General features: G+C 33.9%; 3 protein-coding genes and 1 pseudogene across 3 annotated transcripts; 1 reads left to right on the top strand and 3 right to left on the bottom strand.

Annotated features, from left to right (window-relative positions):
* Window positions 1-1,449: 1,449 nt before the first annotated feature.
* On the bottom strand, window positions 1,450-4,728 carry LOC100756448 (olfactory receptor 141-like). Its single transcript, XM_027421175.1, has 2 exons — window positions 4,700-4,728; window positions 1,450-2,374 (listed from the first exon to the last, which is right to left on the bottom strand). The coding sequence occupies exon 2, from the start codon at window positions 2,371-2,373 to the stop codon at window positions 1,450-1,452; it is 924 nt and encodes a 307-aa protein (XP_027276976.1). The 5' UTR covers window position 2,374; window positions 4,700-4,728.
* Window positions 4,729-14,723: 9,995 nt separating this feature from the next.
* Window positions 14,724-15,976, top strand: LOC107979278 (annotated as a pseudogene).
* A 1,333-nt stretch (window positions 15,977-17,309) lies between these two features.
* Window positions 17,310-18,248, bottom strand: LOC100767861 (olfactory receptor 8H1). Its single transcript, XM_027421174.1, has one exon. The coding sequence runs from the start codon at window positions 18,246-18,248 to the stop codon at window positions 17,310-17,312; it is 939 nt and encodes a 312-aa protein (XP_027276975.1).
* A 4,734-nt stretch (window positions 18,249-22,982) lies between these two features.
* On the bottom strand, window positions 22,983-23,915 carry LOC100768151 (olfactory receptor 8I2). Its single transcript, XM_027421173.1, has one exon. It carries the CDS (start codon window positions 23,913-23,915, stop codon window positions 22,983-22,985), a length of 933 nt encoding a protein of 310 aa, XP_027276974.1.
* Between the last annotated feature and the right edge of the window lie 1,997 nt (window positions 23,916-25,912).

Raw genomic sequence — 25,912 nt, 5'->3', positions numbered from 1 at the left:
GTCCAGCCATTGGAAGCTTAGCCTCGCTAGCTGCAAGACATGCTGGTTCAGTCTCCTTATCCTCTAATATTATGAGGCCTTACTAGGGTAGCACTCTATGCTTTAGGAAGTTTCCATCCCACTAGATTGCCACACCATTCCTCAAATACTGAACAATTCCTGCTGTATCTCTCTACACATTCTTTTACCCGCCCCAACCCAATCCCTCCTACTCCTACCCCCACCAGTTCCCAATCAACCTGTAAAATCTAATCTATTTCCCCTTCCCAGGGAGATTCATTCATGTTCCTCAAAACTCTCATCTTTACTTAACCTCTTTAGGTCAGAGGAATACAGCTTGACTATTATTTACTTAATAGTAAATATCCATGTATAAGTGAATACATACCATATTTGTTTTTTGGGGGGTCTTGGTTACCTCATTCAGCATGATGTTTTCTAATTGCATAAGTTTGACTACAAATTTCATGACATCAGTTTGCAGCAGCTGAGCAATTCTCCACTGTATAAATATAAATGTACTGCATTTTTATTATCTATTTGTTGGTTGAAGGATATCAAGATTGTTTATAATTTTTGGATACTATGAATAATGCTGCAATGAACATAGTTAAACAAGAGTCCTGTTGCAAGACAGTTATGCCCAAGTGTCATTTGGGCAAATGCTGAAGAGTGGTATAACTGGGTCTTGAGGTACATTGATTGACAATTTTCTGAGGAACTGCCATACTGGTTTCCATATTTGCTGTATAACTTTCCATTACAACCAACAATGGAGGATTGCTTCATTGTTCCACATCCTTGCCAACAAGAGTAGACACTTGCATAAGTGGTCATCATCATTCTGAAAGGTTTAAAATAGAATCTCAAAGTAGTTTTTTCTTTGCATTTCCCTGATGGCTGAGCATGTTGAACATTTCTTTTAGTGCTCCTAGGCTATTTGAGTTTCTTCTATTGAGAATACTCTGTTTAGATTTGTACCCCATTTTAAAATTGGATTTTTGGGGGTTTTGACACCTAGTTTCTAGACTTCTCTATATATTTTGGATATTAGTCCCTATCAGATGTAGAGCTGATAAAATCTTTCCACATTCTGTAGGTTGCTGCTCTGTTCAAGTCACATTGCCTTACAGAAGCTTTTCAGTTTCATGAGGTCCCAGTTATGAATTGTTGATCTTAGCATTTGTGTTATTGGTATTCTGTCCAGAAAGTTGTCTCCTGCATCAATGTATTCATGGCTGCTCCCCACTTTCTCATTTATATTAAGTGTATCTTGTTTTATGAGATCTTTGATCCACTTGGACTTGAATTTTGATCTTTAATATTTCAACTAAGAATAGAAAACAAATTGAAATTCAATAAGAAATTTCTAACTGTGTGATAAGGAAGCACTGAAAATTAATCTTTATTTTATTGGGGGTTTCAAGTAAATAGAAAAACATTGTGTGGTCATAATTTTTTCCCTAAAAGTCTTCTCATTGCATCTTTTACATCTTTGTTCCTGAGACTATATATGATAGGATTCAGCATGGGAATCACAATGGCATAAAATGTGGAAACTATCATGTCATGTTCCAAGGCATAACTGGAACTTGGTCTCATATACATGAAGAAGATTGTTCCATAATAGATGGACACTCCAGTGAGGTGAGAGCCACATGTAGAGAACACTTTTTGCCTCCCTTCAGGAGAATGCATCTTCAGAATAGCAAAAAGGATGAAACTATAAGAGATGATGATAATTAAGATCGTGAATACCTCAATGGAGCTCACAAAGACAAAGAGTAGAAGCTCATTCACTTTAGTGTCAGAACAAGAAATAGCCAGTAAAGGAGGAATATCACAGAAAAAATGCCTAATTTCATTGGATCTACAAAAGGATAGGCTAGAAGTGGCTCCTGTATGGATAGAAGCATGCAGAATTCCACCAATGTAGGAAGCAATGATGAGTGACATGTAGACTCTGGGTGACATGCTCACTGCATATAGAAGTGGATTGTAGATAGCTACATAGCGGTCATAAGCCATTGCTGCCAAGAGAAAGCATTCCGTGGTTCCCCAACTGACAGCAAGAAACATCTGGATTGCACATCCAAGGAATGATATGACTTTTTTCTGTGAAATAAAATCTATTAACATTTTTGGGGTGATAATGGTAGAAAAACAGGCATCTATGAATGATAAAACACTCAGAAAATAGTACATTGGGTTGTGGAGCTGGGAGTCCCCAATGACTACTGCAATCAGTCCTAGGTTCCCCGTTAGTGTGAAAAGGTAAATAACTAGAAACAGGAAGAAGAGAATAATCTGAAGCTCAGCATTGTCTGTTAGGCCCCTCAGGATGAATAGAGACTCTTCAGTCACATTCTCCATGCTGACATCTCTGACAGCCTTCTTAAATTCATTCAGAATGTAATCATTCACAGTACTAAGACAATAATAATATCTTCTTGGAGTCAAGAATTAGTCCTTTCTTCTTTCATTTAGCTGATGGTGTTAAATGCCCAGGCACGAATACAGAATCCAGCGACCTGGTGACTTATGTTGTGTATAAAACAATGAGTGCAGCTAATCAATTCATCTCTGCATTCAATACTTTTTCCAGTTTAAATGCTATTAAAATCCAAGTTGAGAATCAAGAGTGGCAGTATTGGATTGGGAATTGGAGGTATGTCTGTCAGAAACTGAAAGTCATCCTCACAAGAGTGAGGCTAGCTTGAAGTACACAAGGGGCTTAAAACAAACAAGTTAAACAGTTTGAACAGGTAAAGTTTCTCTGACATTCCATACAGTCAAACTTTCAATTACTGTCAGCAAACAGGATGGAAATAATTTCACTAATTGGGTAACATGACTGGTTACAATCTTTTCTCCTGTAGAATGTGAAATAATTTTACAAGATAAGTATAAACATTGAGGAAAAACATCGTAATAATAGTATGGTTCTACTAAACTATTTTGGATATACAACATGCTGAAATAAGTTGATGGTACAGAATAAAATCTTCATGCATTATAATATATATGAGGTATTTTCAACAATTCTAACTCTGTTAGATCTTATTAAATGTTTTAATAAAATTTGTGGCTGGTGAGATGGCTCATGGGCTAAATTCCTTGCTGCCAACCTGACATCCTGAGAAAAAAACCCTGGAAATTGCTATGAGGAAAGAGAGAAGCACGCACTTCAAGTTGTCCTATAAGCTCCACTAGCATGCTTTGACATAGATGTGAGATATTCTTCTAAATAGACAAGAAAATGCATCTATTTTATGTAAATGAATTGATTAATAAAATTGAAAAATAATTGAGGGTGAAGACGGAACACCATGATTACATGACAATATATCAAATCTCTTAAATTCTTGGTGCATTATCTGTTAGTAATCAATAAATTAATTATATTTACCAAAGGTTATTTCAAGATATTGGTGTCATCCATTCCAGAAAAGGATTTTGGGAATTGAACTAATGAGTAATTAAGAATGAAGCCATATATTAATAATCTCTGAGGCAAAATTCCAGTTTGTATAAAAAAAAGTAGTCAATAACATGAAAAAATATTGTGGTAGCATTTTTAGAAATAATACACTCAAATTAATTATCAAAAACTACTCACCTCTTTAAATATTCTCATTTTTGTTTGGAGTTTGAAAAATAGTAAACTGAAACTGCACATAAAAATAGAGAATATTTAAGTATAGAGAACTGGCAATAAAAATGCCTTCCTTGATCAGTGCATACAGATTACCTGTAACTTAGTGGTGTGCTGAACGAGGTAAGTTAAAAAAATTATAAAAATTTATCAGGAATAGTCTAAAATAGTCAATTCACAAATTATAAGTAAAGCAAACATTCCTACCATGGTGTTGAGCTGTATGAATTTGTAGGCCCTGAAAAATATTATGTTAATAATCTACGGATCCATGGAACAAAATATAATTTAAGAAATTATCATGCATGAGGCCAAAATAAGCTAAGAGGTACAATATGTGGTAGTAAGTCATTTAAAATATTTGATAATAATAATATGAACATGTAATGGCTACATGTGTAACTAAATGACAAATTGCATGTGAATAGTGATGAAGACAGTATTATCTCTTTTTAAAAATTGAAATTGACAGGACCAGGGCCATTTTCAACAAGAAGAACAAGGATTATACAAGTTTCAGCTTCACAAAACATGAATTTCAGTGGTAAACATTAATTAAATATAAAATAATACAAATAGGGAAATCAGTTATATTCCTATGTAACATTCTTTGTGAAAACAGAATGAAAAGAAACAAATCATTGTTCAGTAAAATGAAATGGATTCACTTTTTAATGTGATTATGATTTCCATGGAGAAAATTGAGCCCAAATGAATCATGCCTCAGAAACATAACATGATACTTTAAGTTCCAGATATGAAACTGAATTTTAAATCTAACACTGTGCAAGAATCATACAGTCTTATTAAATAACCTGTGTGCTCTTAGAATTTCTCCCTGAAGAGTTTTCCTCATTAAAATAAAAGTACATTTGACTGAATAAGAAGCATCATCATGAATATATCCAGGTGGAGCAATTACAAAGACAAAAATACACACTATAATTTATTTTAACATGACAGTTGGTGCTTTAGTATTAAGATCAGTAGTGAATCAAGAATTTTTCATGAAAATTTTCATTTGAAAATATTGGGTCATGATACTTGTAATATATCAAAAATTTAAAATGTATATGAACAGAACTTTAAATGTGTATTTTTTAAAATTTTGCGCTTACCGTAGTGCACAGCTTTGTACATGCTAAGCATCTGCTCTGCAAAACTAAGCTGCTTCTCCATCAACTACTCTTTTCATCTTTATCTACATGGAAAATATTTGTATTGTAGCCAGTCCAAAATATGTCCGTTCATATCTTATTTCAATTGGCACTGTAATACCTTGATGGTATTTATTTTAATTACATTTATTTATTTAATTCTGTGTGTTTGTGGTACATGCAGGGAGATGTCACTGGGCCAGTTGTATAACACATGGGTCACAGAGATTGAAATAAATTTGTCAATTTTGGTAGTAAACACTTTTATCCACTGAGCCATTTCTAGCCCTTGACTATATTATAATATTCTCCTCCCAGCCATTATGTTTCCCAATTATAATGCAAAGAATAAAGTTTTGAAAATTTTATCCTCTGTTAATGCCAAATTTTATATATATATATATATATATATATATATATATATATATAATATATATATTTCTCTATTTTAGTGGTTTTTATCTTTTCTTATGTAAAGGTCCTCTGGTATTAAGGATTTCAATTCATATGAAATTGTATATATATTCAACATATATATATATTATGAACATTAATCAAATTCAGCCTTCCATCACCTAACCTTCCAAAATTCTTATGATTGCTCTTCTAATTTCAAATCCATTTTCTTTTCCTTTTGATACCACTAGATGGTCCCAGGAGAGGATAGGTTCTGTCTGTAATAAATTACACATTTGTCTATAGTAAAATGACTTACTATTGAATAGAAAATGACAATATTTACAAAGAAAATATCATTATCAGATAAAATTTTAAAACAGATATAAATTCCTATATAAACATACTTTGAATTGATACAGAAACCGCAAAATATTTTTATTTCTCTGATTTTGGTTTGTGTCATTACTTTTTGAGCCAGCCCCTCTACAATGAGCATAAATCCACCTGCCAGAGTGTGAGATGCTAACTCACTGAGTTTGCTCAGTGAGTTGTGAAAACTGAGTGAGTTTTTAAGCACTTTGTACAGGAATGGGCTCTATAATGGCATTCTAAGAGCCAAGAGCAAGAGGCTAGGTTTATTCCCATGTATTACATTACCTTTGGCAATTTTTCATTGACTGACCCGAGTCCATACCTTCCTTTAAAATGGAGACTTCCAACACATTCTACAGAAGTAAAATGAAACAAAGCATGAAATTGGCCATGATATGGGTGACTTCAAAACTGTATCTAACTATAAAATCATCACATTTTTCACATTATATAAAATACTGTGTCCTAAAACCTTTTCTCCTGTGTTTTCTCCTCTCTTCACAAATTTCTTATTGTTTATGCCTCAAAATGGCCTTCGCTCTTCATTGTGAAAATGAGGTACACATCCTATTTGCCATTGCAACCATGAATCATACTTTTAAGAAATTTTCCTTGTTGGTTTCCTACATGTGGTTACATTGACTTAAGTAGGGTTGTATGCAAACAAGATTTCAGTTGCTATATCATAGTCACCTTTTCAATAGGTGATAATTAACATTTATTCTCCATGTTTAAAAATGAATCTCTTTAGTACAAAATAATACAGTTTATATTGAATTTTAGGTCTCCTAAAATGTTCTATGTCTAAGCCTAAAAATGAACCTTACCTGTAGAAGATCAATTACAGGTTTAATTACACAACAAATATGGTTTATTGAGATCATTTATATCTGCTGAGTTTGTGGTGCAGCCACAGGAAATTCTACTGGGTGGAGAATTATCTTCTATTTTAGTATGCAATGGGATAACTTATCAATAGAAAAAAACAAGTGGGTAGAAAACAATGCAACACATGCAGAGAAGTTATAAAACATAAAGACATTTTCGTCAAAAATAATTATTAGGAAAATAAGTATTTTTAATATGGATAAGAAATCTTAAAATACCAGACAAAAGTCTTATAACACCTCTCTGTTGGTGAGCTATAATTCAAGTTTCATGAAAATGATCATGGTCTAGGCTGTTTCTATAGTCAGTGATTATGATACACTGCAGTAAAAGGTAATCGCAAACCTTTCAAAGTCCAGAAGAGTCATTAGGTCTGTTACACTCCATTCTGTCCAATGTAAACTCCCATTTTGGGAGAGTATCCCTCCATGGGGTATTAACTCTCAAATTCTATTCATGCACTAGGAATAAATACTGGTTACACCGCAAAAGGTGTCATAGAGGGATAATATGCTCGTCCTAGTAGATTTTTCCTCTAATTATTTCATTAATATATAAAATAAATACCCTTTGTATATTAAAATGAACAAATGAAGATATTACCATTTTAAGTAGTTGTTTAAGTAGATGAAGGGTAGATCCTGAGAAGCCAAGAGTAACAGGAAAAGAATGCCGAGCCTTAAAAAAAGCAGGATAAAAAGAAAATAAAAATAACTATATCTCATATGACTTAGAAGTATAATATTTTTAAATTTACCTCTTTAAATTTACTTATTCAATCTTTATTGAATGGTTGTACATTCTCTCATAAACTATGTTGATATTATGTCTTTGTACATGTTTATAAGATAATGAGAGATCAATACTCCATTGCAAGAGTGGAAGTTGGATTTTTGAATAGTTATTAAGTCTGTGACTCAGAATCAGAGTTATAATTATATTTTAAATCATTAAATTTACCTTTCAGTCCAAAGCACATGCTTTTATATTGAGAATTAACTGGTATCAAGGCCTAATTTGCATTCTCATAACTACTTGTATCCTTTTATAATGAAATTTCATTTTGAAAGTTACGTACTTGCTTACTGTTGGGGAAACAATGAGGGCACTTGAGTACTGTTTTGTCCCTAATGATTTTCAGTGCATTCTTCCTTGGGGAGTCCCTGAGGACTTGAGAGGTGCTCAAGGGCCTGACATAAGCAGTGAATGTGTAGTGTTTATACCTTGCCTCCCTTGACTGAGAAATTATTTTCAGAAGGTAAGAAAAAAAAAGTTCCCTATTGCATGTGAACTATTTAGAAGACATAAGCTTTCATTTAAATTTGAAGTATGTGTGCTATCATTGAAATATTGATAGGATGCAATATGAGCACAACCAAGAAGAGAAGCAGGATACCCCACATACATTATTACCAGAGATACCAGTTAGGGATTTCCTTTAATACAATTGAGAAAATAAAGCAAAACAAGAGTAAAACATTAAAAGATATACAATTTTGAAAAACTACAAACCAGTCTTTGGTTGCTTGCCTTTCCGGTTTTTAATATTATGTTTTTTATTGGGGATTTGAATCAAGTTTGAATCTTTTGTACTGTTAGGAAATTCATACAAATCAAAGACTGATTTGTGCAATAATTTGAATATGTGGAAGTGGGATTCTATGTTGTTTCTAGTGAAATAATATTCCTATGCTATTTTAGGTTTAAGTGTGGTCACAGAAAAAAGAAGGACACGATTCCAGGCTTTGCTATGAATTGTGTGATCTTATCAGGTTCTGTTACTAAGTCAGTCAAATTTTTCTCATCCATTAAAGGTGATGGAATAATTTATTTAGCATTACTTTACATGGCTATAAAGAATACATAAGAAAATGAACATTGCCTGTCGTTTCCTTAGTGACAGTAGTTGCTGTCATGACTAATCTCTCTCTTGCAATCTACCATAGGAATACTGTCTTATGTCTAGAGTTTTATGTTTTCTAATTTATTATATTTAGTAAAAAATTCTCTAAAAATTTTATTATCATACCACCTCTCAAATGTCAATCACACACGCACACATACACACACACACACACACACACACACACACACACACACACACACACACACACGTTCTAGTTTCCTAAGATATTTGGTGGAAACTTTGTGTTTAGAGGACATTGGAAAAGGTATCTGAACTCAATTATTATCATTCCTCCCTCCATTGCATTATTTGTTACAAGACAGTTTTCATAATAGTTACTTCTCTTAAAAGTAAAGACATTAAAGATTGCTGATATAGCAATTTCTCCTTTTTATATCAATCATGTTCAAAAATATTTTATAAAATTCTCACCAGTTAGTCACCTATCAACTGAAGGATAGTTTAAAAAGCATGCATAATTTATATTTTCAAGTAATTTTATTTACCTAATTCATATTTTATTCTGTATTCTCCAAAAAGCATTATATATTTCACAATTTTTAAACTGTGGTGTAAGGAAGTATAAACTATTAAGAATAAATGCAATTATTATATTGGTCTTTCAAATAGATACACACATATGCATGCACACAGAGATATATATATTTAATTGATGTCATGTAAATGTCTTTATTGATACAGGCATTCAGGTGCTAGAAAGATGGTTCCAACTTAAAAATTCCTTATTGATATTCTAGAAGATTCAAGTTCAATTCACAGTAACAACATCAGTTAACACACACACCACCTACAGCTCCAAGAGATCTAACTCTGGCTACCCTGTCTGCCAATCCAAATGTGGTACATCCTACCACAGACACATATAATAAAATTTAAAAAAAAATTAACTGCATATGTATATAGGTACATGTATATACATATATCCATTTAGTTGGAAAAATTATATTCCTATATATGCCTATGTATAATTCATGGGTTGTCTTAATTTACCATGAAATTGGAATTTTGTTTACATTTTAAAGTTAAGAACCATGGAAATCTAGGAGAAATAATTAGTGTTTTATGTGTTTCTTTATAACCCCAAACTTATACATGTATTGATTCCATGTGTTGGAAAAATATTACACATACACATACAGAGAGGCACACACACACATACACACACAAAAACTTTCTTCATTTGAGTGGTGGTGGCACACAACTTTAATCCCAGCACTCAGGAGGTAGAAGTAGATGGATCTCTGTGACTTTTAGGCCAGCCTGTCTTGTTTAGAAGCAAAGAATAATTGACATGACTTAAAACATTTAAAAATGGCCTTTAGGTGATAAGGACCTAAACAGTGCGAGAATATTATCTGCTGAGGCAGAAAAAGAGTTACAAAGGGTAGAAAACAGAATATTGGATGCACATGTAGATCAGATAAACCTTGATTTAGACTGTATTCTGGTTATCTTACCATCCAGAGAATACCCTTCTGGAATTCTGATGCAGAGGGAAGACACTATATTGGAGTAGATATTTCTGCCACATAAACTTAATAAAAAGCTAAAGACATATATAGAAAAGATTTCTGATTTGATTTTAAATGGTAAATTAAGACTTCGTCAACTGACTGGAAAAGATCCAGCAGAAATTATATTACCTTTAACTAATGAAGAAATCTCCTTGTGGAAGGATAATGAATATTGGCAAATAGTTCTTACTGACTTTTTGGGAATGATTAGCAACAATTATCCCAAAACTGACAGAATTAAATTCATAAAAAAGACAGTCTGGATTCTTCCATGTATTGTAAGACAAACTCCCATTTCTGGAGTTCTTACCTTCTACACTGATGCCAACAAATCAGGTAAGGCAGGTTATAAAGCAGGTGAGGTAAGTAAAGTAGTTCAAAGTCCATATACATCTGTACAGAAGGCAGAATTATATGCAATTCTCATTGTACTTAAGGATTTTACAGAACCTCTTAATATACTTACTGATTCTCAATATGCAGAGAGTCGTGTTACACATTGAGACTACAGAATTTGTTCCTGATAATACAGAATTAACTTCTCTGTTTTTACAATTACAGGAAACAATCAGAAACAGAAGTAATCCTATATACATTACACATATCAGAGCACATACAGGTCTGCCAGGCCCACTAGCACAAGGCAATGGTGAGAGTGATCATTTATTAATTGGAAGTGTGCTAGAAGCCTCAGAATTTCATAAAAACATCATGTAAATAGCAAAGATTTGTAAAAGGACTTCTCCATCACTTGGCAACAAGCCAAGGAGATAGTGAGAAACTGTCCTACTTGTTCCTTTTTTAACCAAAATCCATTGCCAGCAGGTTGTAATCCTGAGGGCATTCGGAGAAATGATATTTGGCAAATGGATGTCTTTCACTTTGCAGAATTTGGAAATTTGAAATATGTGCATCATATTATAGACACATTCTCAATGTTCCAATGGGCTATTGCTCTTAATTCTGAAAAAGCTGATTCTGTTATTACACACCTGCTAGAGGTGATGACATTTATGGGTATACCTGCACAAATAAAAACTGACAATGCTCCAGCATATGTCTCTACAAAATTGGAACAATTTTTCAAATATTATAACATAAAGCATGTCATCGGTATACCACAATCCTACAGGACAAGCAGTGGTTGAGAGATCTAATAGGACACTAAAGGAGATGCTCAACAAACAAGCTTGGAAGATTAAACCCCCAAACATAGGTTGTATAATGCTTTATTAGCACTAAACTTTCTTAATGCCAATGAAAAAGGACAAACAGCTGTGGAAAGACACTGAACTATGGAAAAAAATGCTGAACTGAATCAGCCGGTATACTTCAAAGATGTACTAAGCTCTGTATGGAAACCAGGATATGTGTTACGTTGGGGTAGGGGTTTTGCATGGGTTTCCACAGGAGAAGAAAAACTTTGGATACCATCAAAGTTTATGAAGTTTCGAGTTGAAAAGGAAAAACCTCTCGGCGAGGACAAATGACAGGTATTCTATTAATGTATATCTCATAAACTAAATGGAAATCTCCCAAAGGAAAGGGAAGTGTTTTGCTTTTATCTTCACAGGAAAACTCATCTCCAGAAGGCAAAGGACACTGCATGGGTAGATACTTAAGAAGAGAAGGTTGCTATAACCATCAAACAAAAGGAACATATGGTATGGTAAACTTTACAGCTGTCTCTCAGAGAACTCTATTTCTCTTTATTTCCTAGTCCCTATTCAATTAAACCAATGCTGGATTTAGAGGTGGATTTGGCTTTCCTCCTCTAAAATCCAAGCACATTATTTAACTAAACTTTAGAGTTTCTGTATTTTATCAAGAAGCCAATTGATGTAATACAGAATAAAAGAAGAATTTGGGGACTGTCTTTGTCTTTTCTTGAATCTTTCTTTCAAGGTGTGCACCCTCTCATAATTGTTATGCTCCCATGGTTGCCTTCCCCAGTAGGTGTACATACACAAGCAAACATATCTCTGCTAACTGTTTATGTTTGAGTCCCAAACAACCAATGAAGACCTGCCTAACAGCAATCCCTGGTCACCCCAGACAGAAAATCGGGCACACCTCCTCAACTGCACTGGATCCAACTTGCTCCATTTCAACTCACACTCCCGCCAGAGCTTTGGGTACTGACTTCAATCAAGTTGAGGATTTCAATCGAGATATTCAACCAAGCGAATCCCATCTAACATGGACTGGATACAATCTATTCAAGACTTCACTACACTAACATTTTTTCTACTCCTGTAGTCTACAAGGATATCATTGTCCCATTCATCAGGAAGTAACTTGGAGGATGCTACACCCCCTTTGTTTTCCCCATTGTTGTCATTTAGGATAGTATATATACCAAGTTAGGGATAGCTTCCTATTGTTTATGGTTGGGATTGGAAGGAGACGTTCAGGCTTGGACACCTCTTTCAGATGACTTTAGGGTTTAGTTAAAATAGATAGTTAGGATGTGATATAAGCAGATGGTTATGTCTTCTTATATTTCACCTTTATGATTGTTAATTTTGGATACTTTACACTGTTACGTCTTAATCCTCTTTAGACTAAAAGGGGAATTGTAGAAAAAGCTGTAGCCACGCCTACTTAGGGGCTGGCTACAGTTGTGTCTGACCACACCTGGAAGGGCATGGTCAGGGTGATGTAGAGTGAGAGGTGGTCAGGTGGCTGGGCATTTTCGGTTCCACCTGCTTTCGGTTTGTTGTACAGACTGCTGCTGTGCCAGCTGGCTAGGTCACTCTGTAAGTAAGGCTTTTCCCTATTAAATACCCTTGTATTTCTACTTGGCTCCATATTGGTAATTTCCCACTTTAGTCTTATTTCCATTTGAAGCTTTTGTGTGGCAAAATACAGTATGTTTTATGCTGAATGAACATCATTTAGCTGAACCCATGACAGAGTAGATATTTTCCTTTGATAAATGTAGGTTGGTACAAGTCTTACTGAAAAAGTCTCCCAACTGATGAACATTTTATGATTTTTCATATTTGATTTTCCTTTTTCAGAACTGGTGTCACAAATTTGGTGTCACAGCATGTATCCAAAGAAGACAAGTTCTGCCATCCATTCTAGAGAGGGGAATTAATAAAACAATGCAGAAAAATGAAATGCATTCAATGTGGCCACCATGGGAAGAAGAAAAAAGAAATCCTGTGAACCCTCCCCTTCCTTCTTCAGAGTCCTGAGATAGGTTAAACAGAGGGCCAGAGGTCCATACATTTGTCCTGTGGTCCCATCACTGATAGAGCTGCAGGCTCATCACACACAGTGTTCTGACACATTGTTGGAGCTTTAGGAGATTGTTTCATGGTGACATGTCCTTGCTCTGGCTGGTACAATTTCCTTCTCCTGGAACCAGCCTCACAGGGAAATTCTCATGAATTTTTTTTGAGGTACATTGGTTTTACTAAACAGATAGATTGAGAAACATAAACATCTCTTTAGAACACTTCTTTTTGCCAGGGTAATTACACTAGGACCTGAATCTGGGCGTCTTTAATGCTGGTTGAGCACTTTACCATGGACAGCATTGTCACCCTTCATTTGAAAGTCTTCTTGAAAATGATGGGGCATTTCACATAGAGGGATACTCCCTCATCATAGACACACTAGGGATGGCCTAGGCCCTATCCCAAAGGATATGACAAACTTGAAGACTGCCTATAGCAGGCCTCACCCTCCCAGGGGAGCAGAAAGGGTATGGGATAGGTAGGATGTTAGTGGGAGGCAGGGGAAGAGGGAAGGGAGAGGGAACTGGGATTGACATGTAAAACAATCTTGTTTTCAATTTAAATTAAGAAATGGAGAAAAAAGAAAACGATGGACATTTAATATTTTCATTCTAACAACAGGAATATTCTTTGCAAAGGACAGTGATTAACATTTTGCTTGTAACAAATTTGTGCCATGTATTGTGGTCTTCTTTCTTCAATAACAAATTACTGTGCAAATAGTTTTCTTGATATTTATTGGGTAAAAGATTATTCATGTTATTTCAGAAACCCAATCAGAGCCATAATATTTTCATGATGTGGATATGAATTAATTTAAACAAATTATTTCAAGGGCTTTCCATTAATAAAAAGTATATGAACTATTAAATCTGTCATTAGTATTAACTTGAAAGACAGAAAAGTACAAGAAAAAGAAAAATCGGCAAGAGTCCACATATTAATATTTGATGATGGTTACTTTAAGAATAAAATGTGATAAGCAACAACAATAAAACTATATCTGCATTCTCCAGAAGTTGAACGCTGTCTATCTCTGAGCCTTCCATGCTGAAGAGAAGGGATAAGTGTCTGAAAGTAGGAGTGCAGATGCTTTAGTAAGAAAACATGACACAAACTGCAGAAATGGAACATATACTAAGTTACTAGTTAACTGAGAACAGTTACTGAATCATTCTCATTTGATTTTCTCAGTTAATCTCAACTCATTGCTTTGATATAAATATGAATACCTTTCACAAAAAACAATATTAAGAAAATTCCCTCTATTGGCCATATATGGTTTATACGCTAAGAATTTTAATATAACAACGAAGGTGTCTGAATGATGGGGGCAGCTGGACTTAACAAAACTGCACTGGTTATTTTTTTAACCTCATAAATGCATTCATCAACACAAAATAGCTTTTCTTTGATTTATTTAAACAGAGTAACATATCTACTCAGACTCTTTTATTTACTGACAATCTCATCAATGACAAATGGCTTTTCAGAGTATGTGCATGAGTGTATGACTTTAAGTATATAGGGTGTTATCTTTAAAATCTGCAAGTAAACCCAGAAATGACAAGGACTCCCTCACATAAGAATGCAGGAAAAAATCAGATAAACTATGAGACTGAAATCATAGTGTTTATAGTACTGGGATTCATAGATGATTTTGACATGAATATATTCTTATTTATATTATTTCTTGCAATATACCTTATAACTCTGATTGGAAATCTGGTACTGGTTGTATTGGTCATTGAGGATTCATGGCTCCACATTCCCATGTACAATTTTCTGAATGCTGTCATTGTTGGCTGCTTGCATTTCTTTCTTTTATTTTTTTTAAATTAGAAACAAGATTGTTTTATATGTTAATCCCAGTTCCCTCTCCCTCCTCTCCTACCACCCCTCCCAACAAAAACCCTACCTATCACATATCCTTTCTGCTCCCTAGGACGAGTGAGGCCTTCAATAGGGGTCATCAGAATCTATCATATCTTTTGGGATAGGGCCTTGGCCCACCTCCAGTGTGTCTTGGCTCAGGGAGTATCCCTCTATGTGAAATGGGCTCCCAAAATCCACACCTATGCTTGCTCTTCTACAGTACTGACTCCCAAGATGTTGGTAAATTTTCTTTCAAAAAAATAAGTCGAATTCACTTGATGTATGTGCAACACAAATGCTTCTCTTTATTACATTTGGAACCTCAGACGATTTGCTTTGGCAGCAATGACATATGACAGTTACATGTAATCTACAGGCCACTTCTATGTGCAGGAAGGATGTCACCTATCGTCTATGTGCCACTCATTACTGCTTCATATAATCTTGGAATTTTACATGCTACTATATACACAATGACTACTTTTAGCCTTTCTTTCTGTGGGTCCAATGAAATAGGCAAATCTTATGTGCTATTCTTCCATCACTTACTTGCACTTTCTTGTTCTGACACTCAGTTACATCAACTTCTTCTCTTTTACTCTGCAGGCTCCATTGAGCTAGTCACCATCTTCAATGTCCTTGTCTCTTAATCTTCAGAATGATCAACATTCTGAAGATTAATGCAGCAGAAGGGAAAAGTATTTTCTATATGTACAGATCACCTAAAAGGAGTGCACATTTTCCATGGGACAATCATCTTCATGTATGTGAGACCAAGTTCCTACTATACCCTCAAACATGACATGGTAGTGTCACCATTGTACACCATTGTAATTCCCATGCTAAATCCTGTCATCTATAGTTAGAGAAACAAAGAAGTAGAAGAGGCAATGAGAAAGCCACTCAAGAGAAATTGCTTCATGAAAAACAATACATTTTAAAAACTCAGTTGAGTAAGTTAAAATTAACATTAGCTTACATTTACATCATATATGAATATACTGTACCTTAAACCTAACATTGCACCAAAAAAGCATTAATTAATTTTTAAAATAAAATGTAGGAATGCTATCATATAATTTACATATCTGTACTATGTTTAAATTGAAATATAACAATTATAGATTTACATAAAATCCTATTACAGTTTTCAAATAATACCACCTTTGCTGGATATGACAGATATTATTTACATTAGGGATATTTGGTTTGCAATTTCTCATATTGATTATCAAAATACAGCATTAACTTAATTTCTCTTTCTTTTGTCTTCCTGTGAAATTTTGCTGCAATGGCACAACATTTTCTTATATATATCAAACTCATCTTATGTACATTATTTGGTGCTGTTGACTTTAAATCAAAGGTTTGTTTCTATAAAGTCTTTCTTTTCAACTCTTCAATCATAGAGATTGAATAAAAACTCAAAACATAACTGATAGTATTTAGTGATGTTACTGAGATTTCTTTATATTAGCCATGGAAATTCAAGTATAGACTAAAAGAATAAACTTAAATCGGCTTCTATAGATGCCATTTGTTTTTCTGTGTCTTTGTGTGTGTGTTTGTGTATGTTTGTGCATGTACTTGTGTTTGTGTGTACATGTGTGTCTCTGTGTGTAGGTGAGGGCATTAGAGATCAGGAAAAGCAGGGATTGGATCCTCTGGAGCTGGAATTATAGCAGGTTGGGTTGTAAGCCACCAGATGTGGAGACTGGAAACTGATCTTGGGTCTTTTACCATAGCAACACATGATTTTAGTGGCTGAGCATCGTGCCAGAGAAGAAACAGCTTTGCACTTTAGCATCCTAATGATTAAAATCTAAAACATACTAAATCGAGAGTCCCAAATTCATAATCCTTTGTTTAAAACAAGAGCATGTAACCATTCTGTTTATTCCTTCCTGAGATAAAAAACAAATGCTTCATTCTCATTATATAAAAGTTATGGCTTCATAATTCTCTAAAATTGCAGCAGAATATGTAGAATATCACAAAACATAATTTTAAGAATGAAGATTGTTGTTTCTAATTTTTCCCACCAGGTGTCTTTAAAACACACATATTTATACCACTGATTTAGTATATATTTCACATTATTATAATGTAGATTTCTAAAATATTTTCTTAGTAATATCTAGCATCAAGTTTATTATGTAAAGAAAGCACCACACAAATTTAAATAAAGCATATAATAAGTTTTCAATAAAGACCAAGAAAAGACCTAACAGGAAAAATGCAGAGTCTAAGCGCTGAGCACCAGTGTTATCTTAACTACCTGGGGTCCTCCCTCTTCTTTATAATTCTACTGACAGCACTTTTCACTTCTTTGTTTCTGAGACTATAAATAAGTGGGTTCAGCATGGGAATCACAATGGTGTAGAAGACAGAAGCCACTTGATCCTTTCCCAAAGAGTAGGACTTCTTTGGTTTTAAGTAAGTGAAGATCATAGTGCTATAAAATATAGTGACTGCCAGCAGATGAGAGGCACAAGTGGAGAAGGCTTTTCGCTTTCCTGAATTAGAACTGATTTTCAAGATGGCAGAGAGAATGGATGTATAAGACATTGATATGGTAAAAAGGGACACCATTAGAGTTGACCCAGAGACAATGATTATTATCATTTCAATGACATATGTGTCACTGCAGGACAGGGCTAGAATTGCAGGGGTGTCACAGAAAAAGTGATTGATGACATGAGAGCTGCAGAAATTCAACTTGCTTAGGCAAAGCATATTGACAGAGGAATCAATAGCGCCCATCATGTAGGAACACGTGAGAAGGGCATGGCAGCGTCTTGTGGACATAACAACTGGGTAGTGAAGAGGGTTGCATATAGCTACATAGCGGTCATAGGCCATGGAGGAAAGAAGAAAACATTCAGCACCACCAAACAAGACAAAAAAGTACAACTGGGTGAAGCAACCCATGGAAGAAATATTCTTGATGGAAGTCAGCAGGTTCTCTAAAGTTTTAGGTGTGATGACAGTTGAGTAACTGAGATCAAGGAATGACAGGTGAGTGAGGAAGAAATACATTGGAGTGTGAAGCTGGACATCTAGACGAATGATCAGTATCATGCCCATGTTCCCCAGCACAGTGACCATGTATATCAGGAGAAACAGCACAGAGAGGACCAGCTTGATCTCCTTGGAATCTGTTAATCCCATGAGGGAGAAGTCAGGCACATCTGTGTGATTCCAGGTGTTCATACTGAATGGTCCTAAATGAATGAGGAATCAAAAGTGATTTCAGTAATAACTGTGTTTACACTAAGAATTACAAGTACCTCTGTAATATATTTAGAATTGTTTTCCCATGAAAGAGACAATTTATAAAAAATTAAAATGTAAATCATCAGATATTGATGCAGATGTAGATTAGCAATTGGGAATGTTAGAAACACACCCATGGTCACAAAGAAAGAGACCCCTACTCCAAAAAATGTCTCTGAACAAGAAGAGCTTTGCGCTTATCAAAAGGCTGTACTCAGAAGGACAAAGCATTCCAAGTTAGAAAATGAGCTTGGTCTAAGGAGGTGGCATCTGATAGTCCCCCCATTGCCAGGGTTCTGACATCACAGTCTTTAAAGATTTCTTAGGTTTCAGGGAAATCCTTCCCAAGAAAATGAAGGAAATCAAGGAGGGCTTGGCTACTTAAAAATTCCTAGAATATAATAGGGCCTTTCTGTACACACAGGTTTTACAGCGCGTGTCAGGGGAAGGTAGAACATTAGCATTATTGTCTATAAGGTAAAGAAGATAAAGGATTTACATTTGTCACAAACACAAATTTTACAATGTTTGATAGAAAATATCAATATTTAATATTTATTTTGAGCATGATATGAGAGAAGATGACATATCACTTTATCATCCTTATTCCAGCTCCTTACAGTTAAAATTATAATTTAAATTGGAGCAAAATTGAAAATGCTATAGCTTATAACTGTTCACCTAGTGAATTTATAAATGCCCTCTCTTCTTGCTCATTCCTTGTAGCAACCTCATGACTATGAGGGGAAACTTTAATTTTTCTCATTATAAAGCTGAGAAATGTGAGGTCTTAAAAGAAAATCAATCACAAAGGACTATGTCTGTAGACATTTAATATAGGGCATATTATTTTTGTCAACGTGGGATATTAATTAAGGCCTTTATTACTGCTTTATGTTTATGAGCGTTTTGCCTGTATGTGTGTTTGTGCACCAAGTCCACACAGTGGGTGTAGAAGACAGGAGGGTGTCAGATCTTTTGAAACTGTAGTTAGGTAGTTAGGATCTCCTAGGTACATGAACTGATTTGATCCCAAGTTCTCTAGAAGAACAACCAAAGTTCTTTAGCACTAAATCATTGTTATCTCCTTAATTAAAATCTTATTAAGCACCTATATGGAGCCTCAATTAACAGTTTGAATTAAGCATTTTGGATTGCAAATCAATATATTTTAGAATTAGAAGGAAGTTATTGTTCGCAGTGCTTTCCTCCCTAAACACCTTTAAAATTCATGAGTATGTGAGACCACAGGCATTGCAGTCAATTACGTATTTCATTTAAAAAAAAAAGGATCTAAGAAAAGTTGCTTGAAGGAAGAACAATTAAAGCATTGTGATTCTTCCAAGAATCTCAGAATTTACAGCATTTTAATCAAATCATAATCAGGCTTTATAACTACTCAACAATATTAGGGAACATTTACAACTTATCATTTAGTTCCCCTTTAGGCTCAAAATTATTTAACACATCATTTATAAATTTCAATATTAAGTCACATTATTGTGGTAAACTAGAATTATAGATATTACGATACTTGATCAATCTAAACCTAATAAAATATACTTCAATACATTTATGTATTGAATGTAGACCCTGACTTTGTCAACACTACATTTTTATTTCTGCAAGTACCAACAATGTTCATGATACGACCCAAATAAAATGGTCTAAAACCTTCTAAACTTGAGGATACTGACCGTGAGCCATGGATTGTCAGGATACTTCTTCCTCATCTACAGTCTAGAAATGTTTCAACATTAAATTCCTAGCATATAGGTTATAAAAGCTTTTAAATGACTTGTAGATCTCTATATAATGTTTGTTTTCATTGGGGTGGTTATTTTTAGATTTTTGTGCATTCATTTTTTTATAAATTATCAATGAAAACAATCTACAACAAAAACTTTAGTCTGGTCAAATGAAAATTATAATAAGAAATTCAGTCTCCAAAGTATGGCAAATACTTAAATTCCTCAGAGCAGTGTAGTTCATTGCAGCTCATCCTGTTGAGGAAAGCGCCTCTCATATAATCAACACTGAAGGTCTTACAATGTGAGACTGTCCTTAGGGATCAGTTTCCAGGGGAATATACTTGGAACACTTCCAAGGTCAAAAGTTCAAGGGCAAAGGAGCAATGTCTTGTTCTCTTACAATCTCTACCATGAACCAGATCCTCATTTGATCTTCTTTCCTGATACTTTGCATGAAAACTAACTGTTTGCTTTTAAACTGACCTAATAAATACAGAGCTTTACATTGCATAATGATCATATGAGGTCTTTCTTTGGGGTGAGAAGAAATGTTCCTAGAAACAAGTATTTTAAGCCTCATTTCACAAAAGCTGAAAATAATCCTTTATTGTGAATATTTGAAAGCCATTTTCCCCTCTCAAGAATAGACACTTTAATAAGGAAAAAAAGTTAAAGTACAACAGATTGCAAATGAGTTAATGAAAGAAACTGAAATTCATTCTTGATATTTTGCTAACAATTTTAATTTGTCTCAATTATTTTCTCCTTGTGTGTACATATACTTACTTGAGCATACATTTATATATTTACTTTTTTTGGAGAGAGGGTTTTCTCTGTGTAACAGTCCTGGCTGTCCTGGCATCTTCTTTGTAGATCAGGTTGGCCTAGAACTCACAGAAATTGCCTGCTTCTCTGTCCTGAGTGTTGGAATTTAAGGCATGTGTCACCGTCTGTCTATTTGCTTAATTTATTATACTATAGTCAATATTACAACCTCAATTTAGATTAAAAATTGCAAAAAGAAATTAATAAATGTTATAATGAGTTTTGGAATAGTACAGATTATTTGGGCATATATATGAAGTGAAGTATAAATTTATTTATACAGTAGGGAGTAATCTATATAGTATTCATATGGTAATGTTTATATAGTAATTTATATAGTAGCCAGTAACCAGCTCAGGGAAAATAGTCTTATACTTTTACCATTTCAATATGTCCTCAAATTATATTTAAATTTTTGCATTTGATAAGTTTTTAATAGAAATATAGAGTACAACAATGAACATAAATGTATATGATCAGAAGAATTTTCATTGAATATATTTTCATTGACAAATTGGTTTCCTCTGTAATGCCTGAACTATTTTCTTGAATTAAAGTAAATTTAAAAGTTCATACTTTTCACTTTATATAAAATCATACTTTAAAGATGGTGAAAATGTAACCTTCAAGAATATCTATGACTAACAGCAATGTCACTAAGCTACTCTACAACTGGCACACTGGGTGGAAGTGTATTGTTTTACAGTTTGATACAACAAATAGTAATTGAATGTCTTTTCTCACTTTTCAACAACCAGAAGATCTCAAGCATCCTACTGCTGTTGTACACAGTATAAAGATTGTTACCTTAGCCATCAAATATGGAGTAGTAAAGCAAAAGAAATGACTGAATAATAGAAACAGACACACTTGTGGAAGTCAGTACAACATGGTACAGAAGTAAAAGAAAAATGCATGGAAAGTGCCCAAAGAAAAAAAGAGTATGTATAGGTATTTAAATATAATTTTGTAAATTTAAACTTGCTGCTCTCATGAAGAGAAATAAAAGAACTCTAGCTTTCACTTCTATGTATAGACAGGTGATGCAATATCAATCATAAGAAGCAGGTTAGTTGACAAGAATTTATTAATAAAACATAACATTAATATTTGAAATTATTTGCATATAATTCAATAATACACATATGAATTGCAATATCTATCTCTACAAGAATGAAGATGAAATCTCATTATGAGGTGCTTATTTGAAATATAAAGATGTGATAACTGCAAGCCAGATATCTATAATTAGGTAAGATCATAAACATAACATATACCTTTCTGTGCCCTCAATCCCTTATCATATGCATTCACAAAAGAAAAACAAACTGAAGTTACAATAACAGAAGGAATATATTTATATAGAATTATGCCAGATACAATGTATCAACAAAATATTTCAAGAATAGTCTAGAAATGTAGCTTTAACACACTTTATGTTATTGAATTCTGTAATTATGTCTTTTCTAATGACAAATAAATGTAAAATTAAATATAGGTAGAGTGTTACTAAAATGTTGCAAGTCATCTGAGCATAAGTCTGTGACTCTAAGACACAAGTATATTTTACAGCTAAATGGAGCAAAACTGTGACTGTTATGTTCAAATGCATCAAAATCCTGTTCTTGCAGTACACAGGTTGTTTTCCAGCACCCATATAGTAGCTCACAACCATTTGTAACTCCAGTGCCAGGAGACAGGATGTCCACTTCTGGCCTCCATGTGCACGAGGCATACACATGGTAGTGTTCTTATATTTATATAGGGAAAAGACTCACACAAAATAAAAATGTATAAAAAAGAAGGTTTTATGCCTTAGAGTGATTTTGTGTTCATTGAAATATGTACTTGTATTCTAAATACCATATACAATTTTATTATATGAACAATTTATTATTTGAAATGACCACCTAATGAATTTTGTATGTCCCATAACTGAATAAAATAAGGATTAATACCTTAAATTCTAAGAAGCTATGTTCTCAATAAGTTTGTGTTATATCTCTTTAAGGTACTGTACAATTTCCTGGCAATTGAAGTAATTAAATATTTGAAATTACCCAGGTATTTTTTTATTTGCAATGTGTATGGTTTGTCACAGAAAATGTTTCCTGTGGAGGACTCTTAGGAGAGCATTTTTTACATCTTTGTTCCTCAAACTATAGATTAAAGGGTTCAGCATTGGAATGACAATGGTGTAGAACACAGAAGCCACCTGTGCCTGGGTGAGGGATGATGTGTTATCAGGTGTCAAATAGGTGAAAATCAAGGAGCCATAGAAGACAGTGACCCCTATGAGGTGAGAGGCACAGGTAGAAAAGGCCTTCCACCTTCCATCTGCTGACTGGATTCTTAGGATGGCTGAGATGATGATGATGTAAGTGGAAGTGATGATGAGGAGAGAACTGAGGAGTGTGAACCCAGCTAGAGCAAAGATCACCAGCTCTGTCCTGAAAGCATCTACACAGGACAGGGCTAAAAGAGCTGTGGTGTCACAAAAGAAGTGATTGATGTAGGAATCACAGAAGGCCAAGCTGCTTATCACACAGATGGATACCAGAGAATTGGTGAATCCAATCACATAGGGAATTACTCCTAGGCAGTTACACACCTTCTGAGACATAATCACAGAATATAGCAAGGGATTGCAGATTGCTGCATAACGATCATAGGCCATGGATCCCAGAAGGAAACACTCACTACATACCAAACCAACAAAGAAGTACATTTGAACAAAGCAACCTACAAAGGAAATTGATTTTTGTGTGGACTGGAAATCGACTAGTGCTTTGGGTGTTACAGTGGAGGAATAAAATATATCAATGAATGCTAAATTGCTGAGGAAAAAGTACATAGGTGTGTGGAGCTGAGAGTCAATTCTGATTAACATGATTAGCCCAAGATTGCCCAACACAGTGAATAGATAGATACAAAGGAATATTAAGAACAGACTGACTTGTAATTCTGGCTGATCAGAAAATCCACTGAGCACGAAGAAGGTAATTTCTGTAAAATTATTCTCTGCCATTTTTGATAACTCAACCATTGATTTAACCTTGAATAAACACTAAGAAAAGTTAAAAAAACACTCAAGAAAAAAAAGTTTCAAGAATCAGTGTCCAATTGGCCTCCAGCATTGAGAGCAAAATGAATAGATAATGAATTCTGAAGGATTATATGGTTTTTTAAAATTCATTCTTTATTTGTGTGTATTTTTGAATGTAACTTAATGTAGGTACCTGTAGAGACCAGAAGGGGCTGTTAGAAATGTGGGAATTGAAATTACATGACATGGATATCCAAATGAATGATTACGTAGAAGTGTAAATGTTTTAAGATATTATATCCATAATAGTTACAAGACACTCCTACTAAGTTACTCTGTCATCTACCAAATCTAACACTGGCACAGAGATTTACCCCTCTCAATTTGTTTATTGAAATCAATCACTCAATATATTTATTTGCTGAAGTCGTAGAAAACATAAAGCCCTACTTTAAAAAAGAAACTGTAATTCATGTATTTAATTATAATTTCATATTGGTTTCATAATTTTTTAGGATCTAAGTTACAAGTTATAAACAAGATGAATACATGTAATATTGTCTTAGACTCAGTATATTTCAGTTACTTTTCATGTTAGAAAAATATAAACATGAAGTTGACATTTTATTTTCATAAAAAGTTATTCATGCTTATCTATTTTCCGTCACTTATCCTTCCTGTTGATGATTTCAGATGCTGCAGACTTTAATGTATAACATAGTTTCAATTCTTTCACCTGAGAAGGTAAAGAACATTACGATGTCCAACTTACAGCACACATGACATCAGGAGGTAACAAGTTCTTTGTTTGAGAATAGTTCCCAAAGTTGTGCTGAAAAATCTAAAAACAAATATTTAAGCAAAGGTATTATAAGGTGGTCTCATGAAAACAGGATGTTACTTTTTTTAATTCACTGACAGATATGTAAGTAAAACTAATCGTAGCATGCACAGTTAAAGCAAATTTTTTTTATATTTAGCACATAATGCCAAAGGAATTTGAATTCTATTTTCTTTATAATCATTTAATGTGCCTCATGTCTGCAAGTGTTCCTATGTATTTATTTGCTTATTTAGTATAAAGTTGTGCAATGACAGCATCTTCACTTGTCTCTCACTTAAATAACATTCATAAGCCCGACTGAAACATACAAATTTGTAAATGTAACAAGTAATCTAGTATGAAAAGCAGAGGCATAATATTTATTGTTATATCTACAGACATACTTCACAAGAATAGTGGAAAATTATGATGCTTACATAGTCCTGCACAGAAAATCTACTTCTCTTTCTGCACCAATCTATATATATATATATATATATATATATATATATATATATCTGTATATATATATATATATATATAGATAGATAGATAGATAGATATAGATATCTATATAAATATATATATATTTACCTCCTCTGATGCTCTGAGTTCCATGACTCACTGATGCAACACTTTGGTTCTGTGATAATTGGTTTTGGTTTGCTGCTGATAGATTATTTAGCAAAAAGTTATTTTCATCTATTGTGAGCCCTTATACATGTCACAATACTGACAACTGTTAGTGCCTTTGATAATATGATTCTTCCCTGATAAATTTGAGATAAAAGCTAAGTTAACTGTCACTTATGTTATATGACTTCCTGCAAATTAACAGTCCTTAATTTTTCTCAAACCTGTATTCATACTAAAAATGATTTGCTCATAGCAAATTTCTAAAAAGGTTACAGAAGAAAGGACTATCTAAAGCAATCAGTACTGTGGAGACTTCTTATATATCGGCCTCTTCCAACTCTTAAGCTCACACAATAAAGAGCTTGTCAGTTGTCACATTTGATCTCTTGAGATTTGTGTTTTAATTGTACTCTCAGGTCTGAACCTAAATTGAAGGAAATATCTCCAATGGAGACATTATCACAAAATGAGATTTTTTTTTTTGCTTGTGGTATGTAAGCAACACTATAATGTCACCACG

The sequence above is a fragment of the Cricetulus griseus genome, chromosome 6, assembly GCF_003668045.3.
Source record: "Cricetulus griseus strain 17A/GY chromosome 6, alternate assembly CriGri-PICRH-1.0, whole genome shotgun sequence".
Taxonomy (NCBI): Eukaryota; Metazoa; Chordata; class Mammalia; order Rodentia; family Cricetidae; genus Cricetulus; species Cricetulus griseus.
The sequence above is the reverse complement of the archived record's forward strand: the minus strand, read 5'-3'. Positions and strand labels throughout refer to the sequence as shown.

Bases quoted from the DNA above. Each gene is read 5' to 3' on its own strand.
- LOC100756448 (XM_027421175.1), bottom strand. From the start codon at position 2,373: ATGGAGAATGTGACTGAAGAGTCTCTATTCATCCTGAGGGGCCTAACA.
- LOC100767861 (XM_027421174.1), bottom strand. From the start codon at position 18,248: ATGAACACCTGGAATCACACAGATGTGCCTGACTTCTCCCTCATGGGA.
- LOC100768151 (XM_027421173.1), bottom strand. From the start codon at position 23,915: ATGGCAGAGAATAATTTTACAGAAATTACCTTCTTCGTGCTCAGTGGA.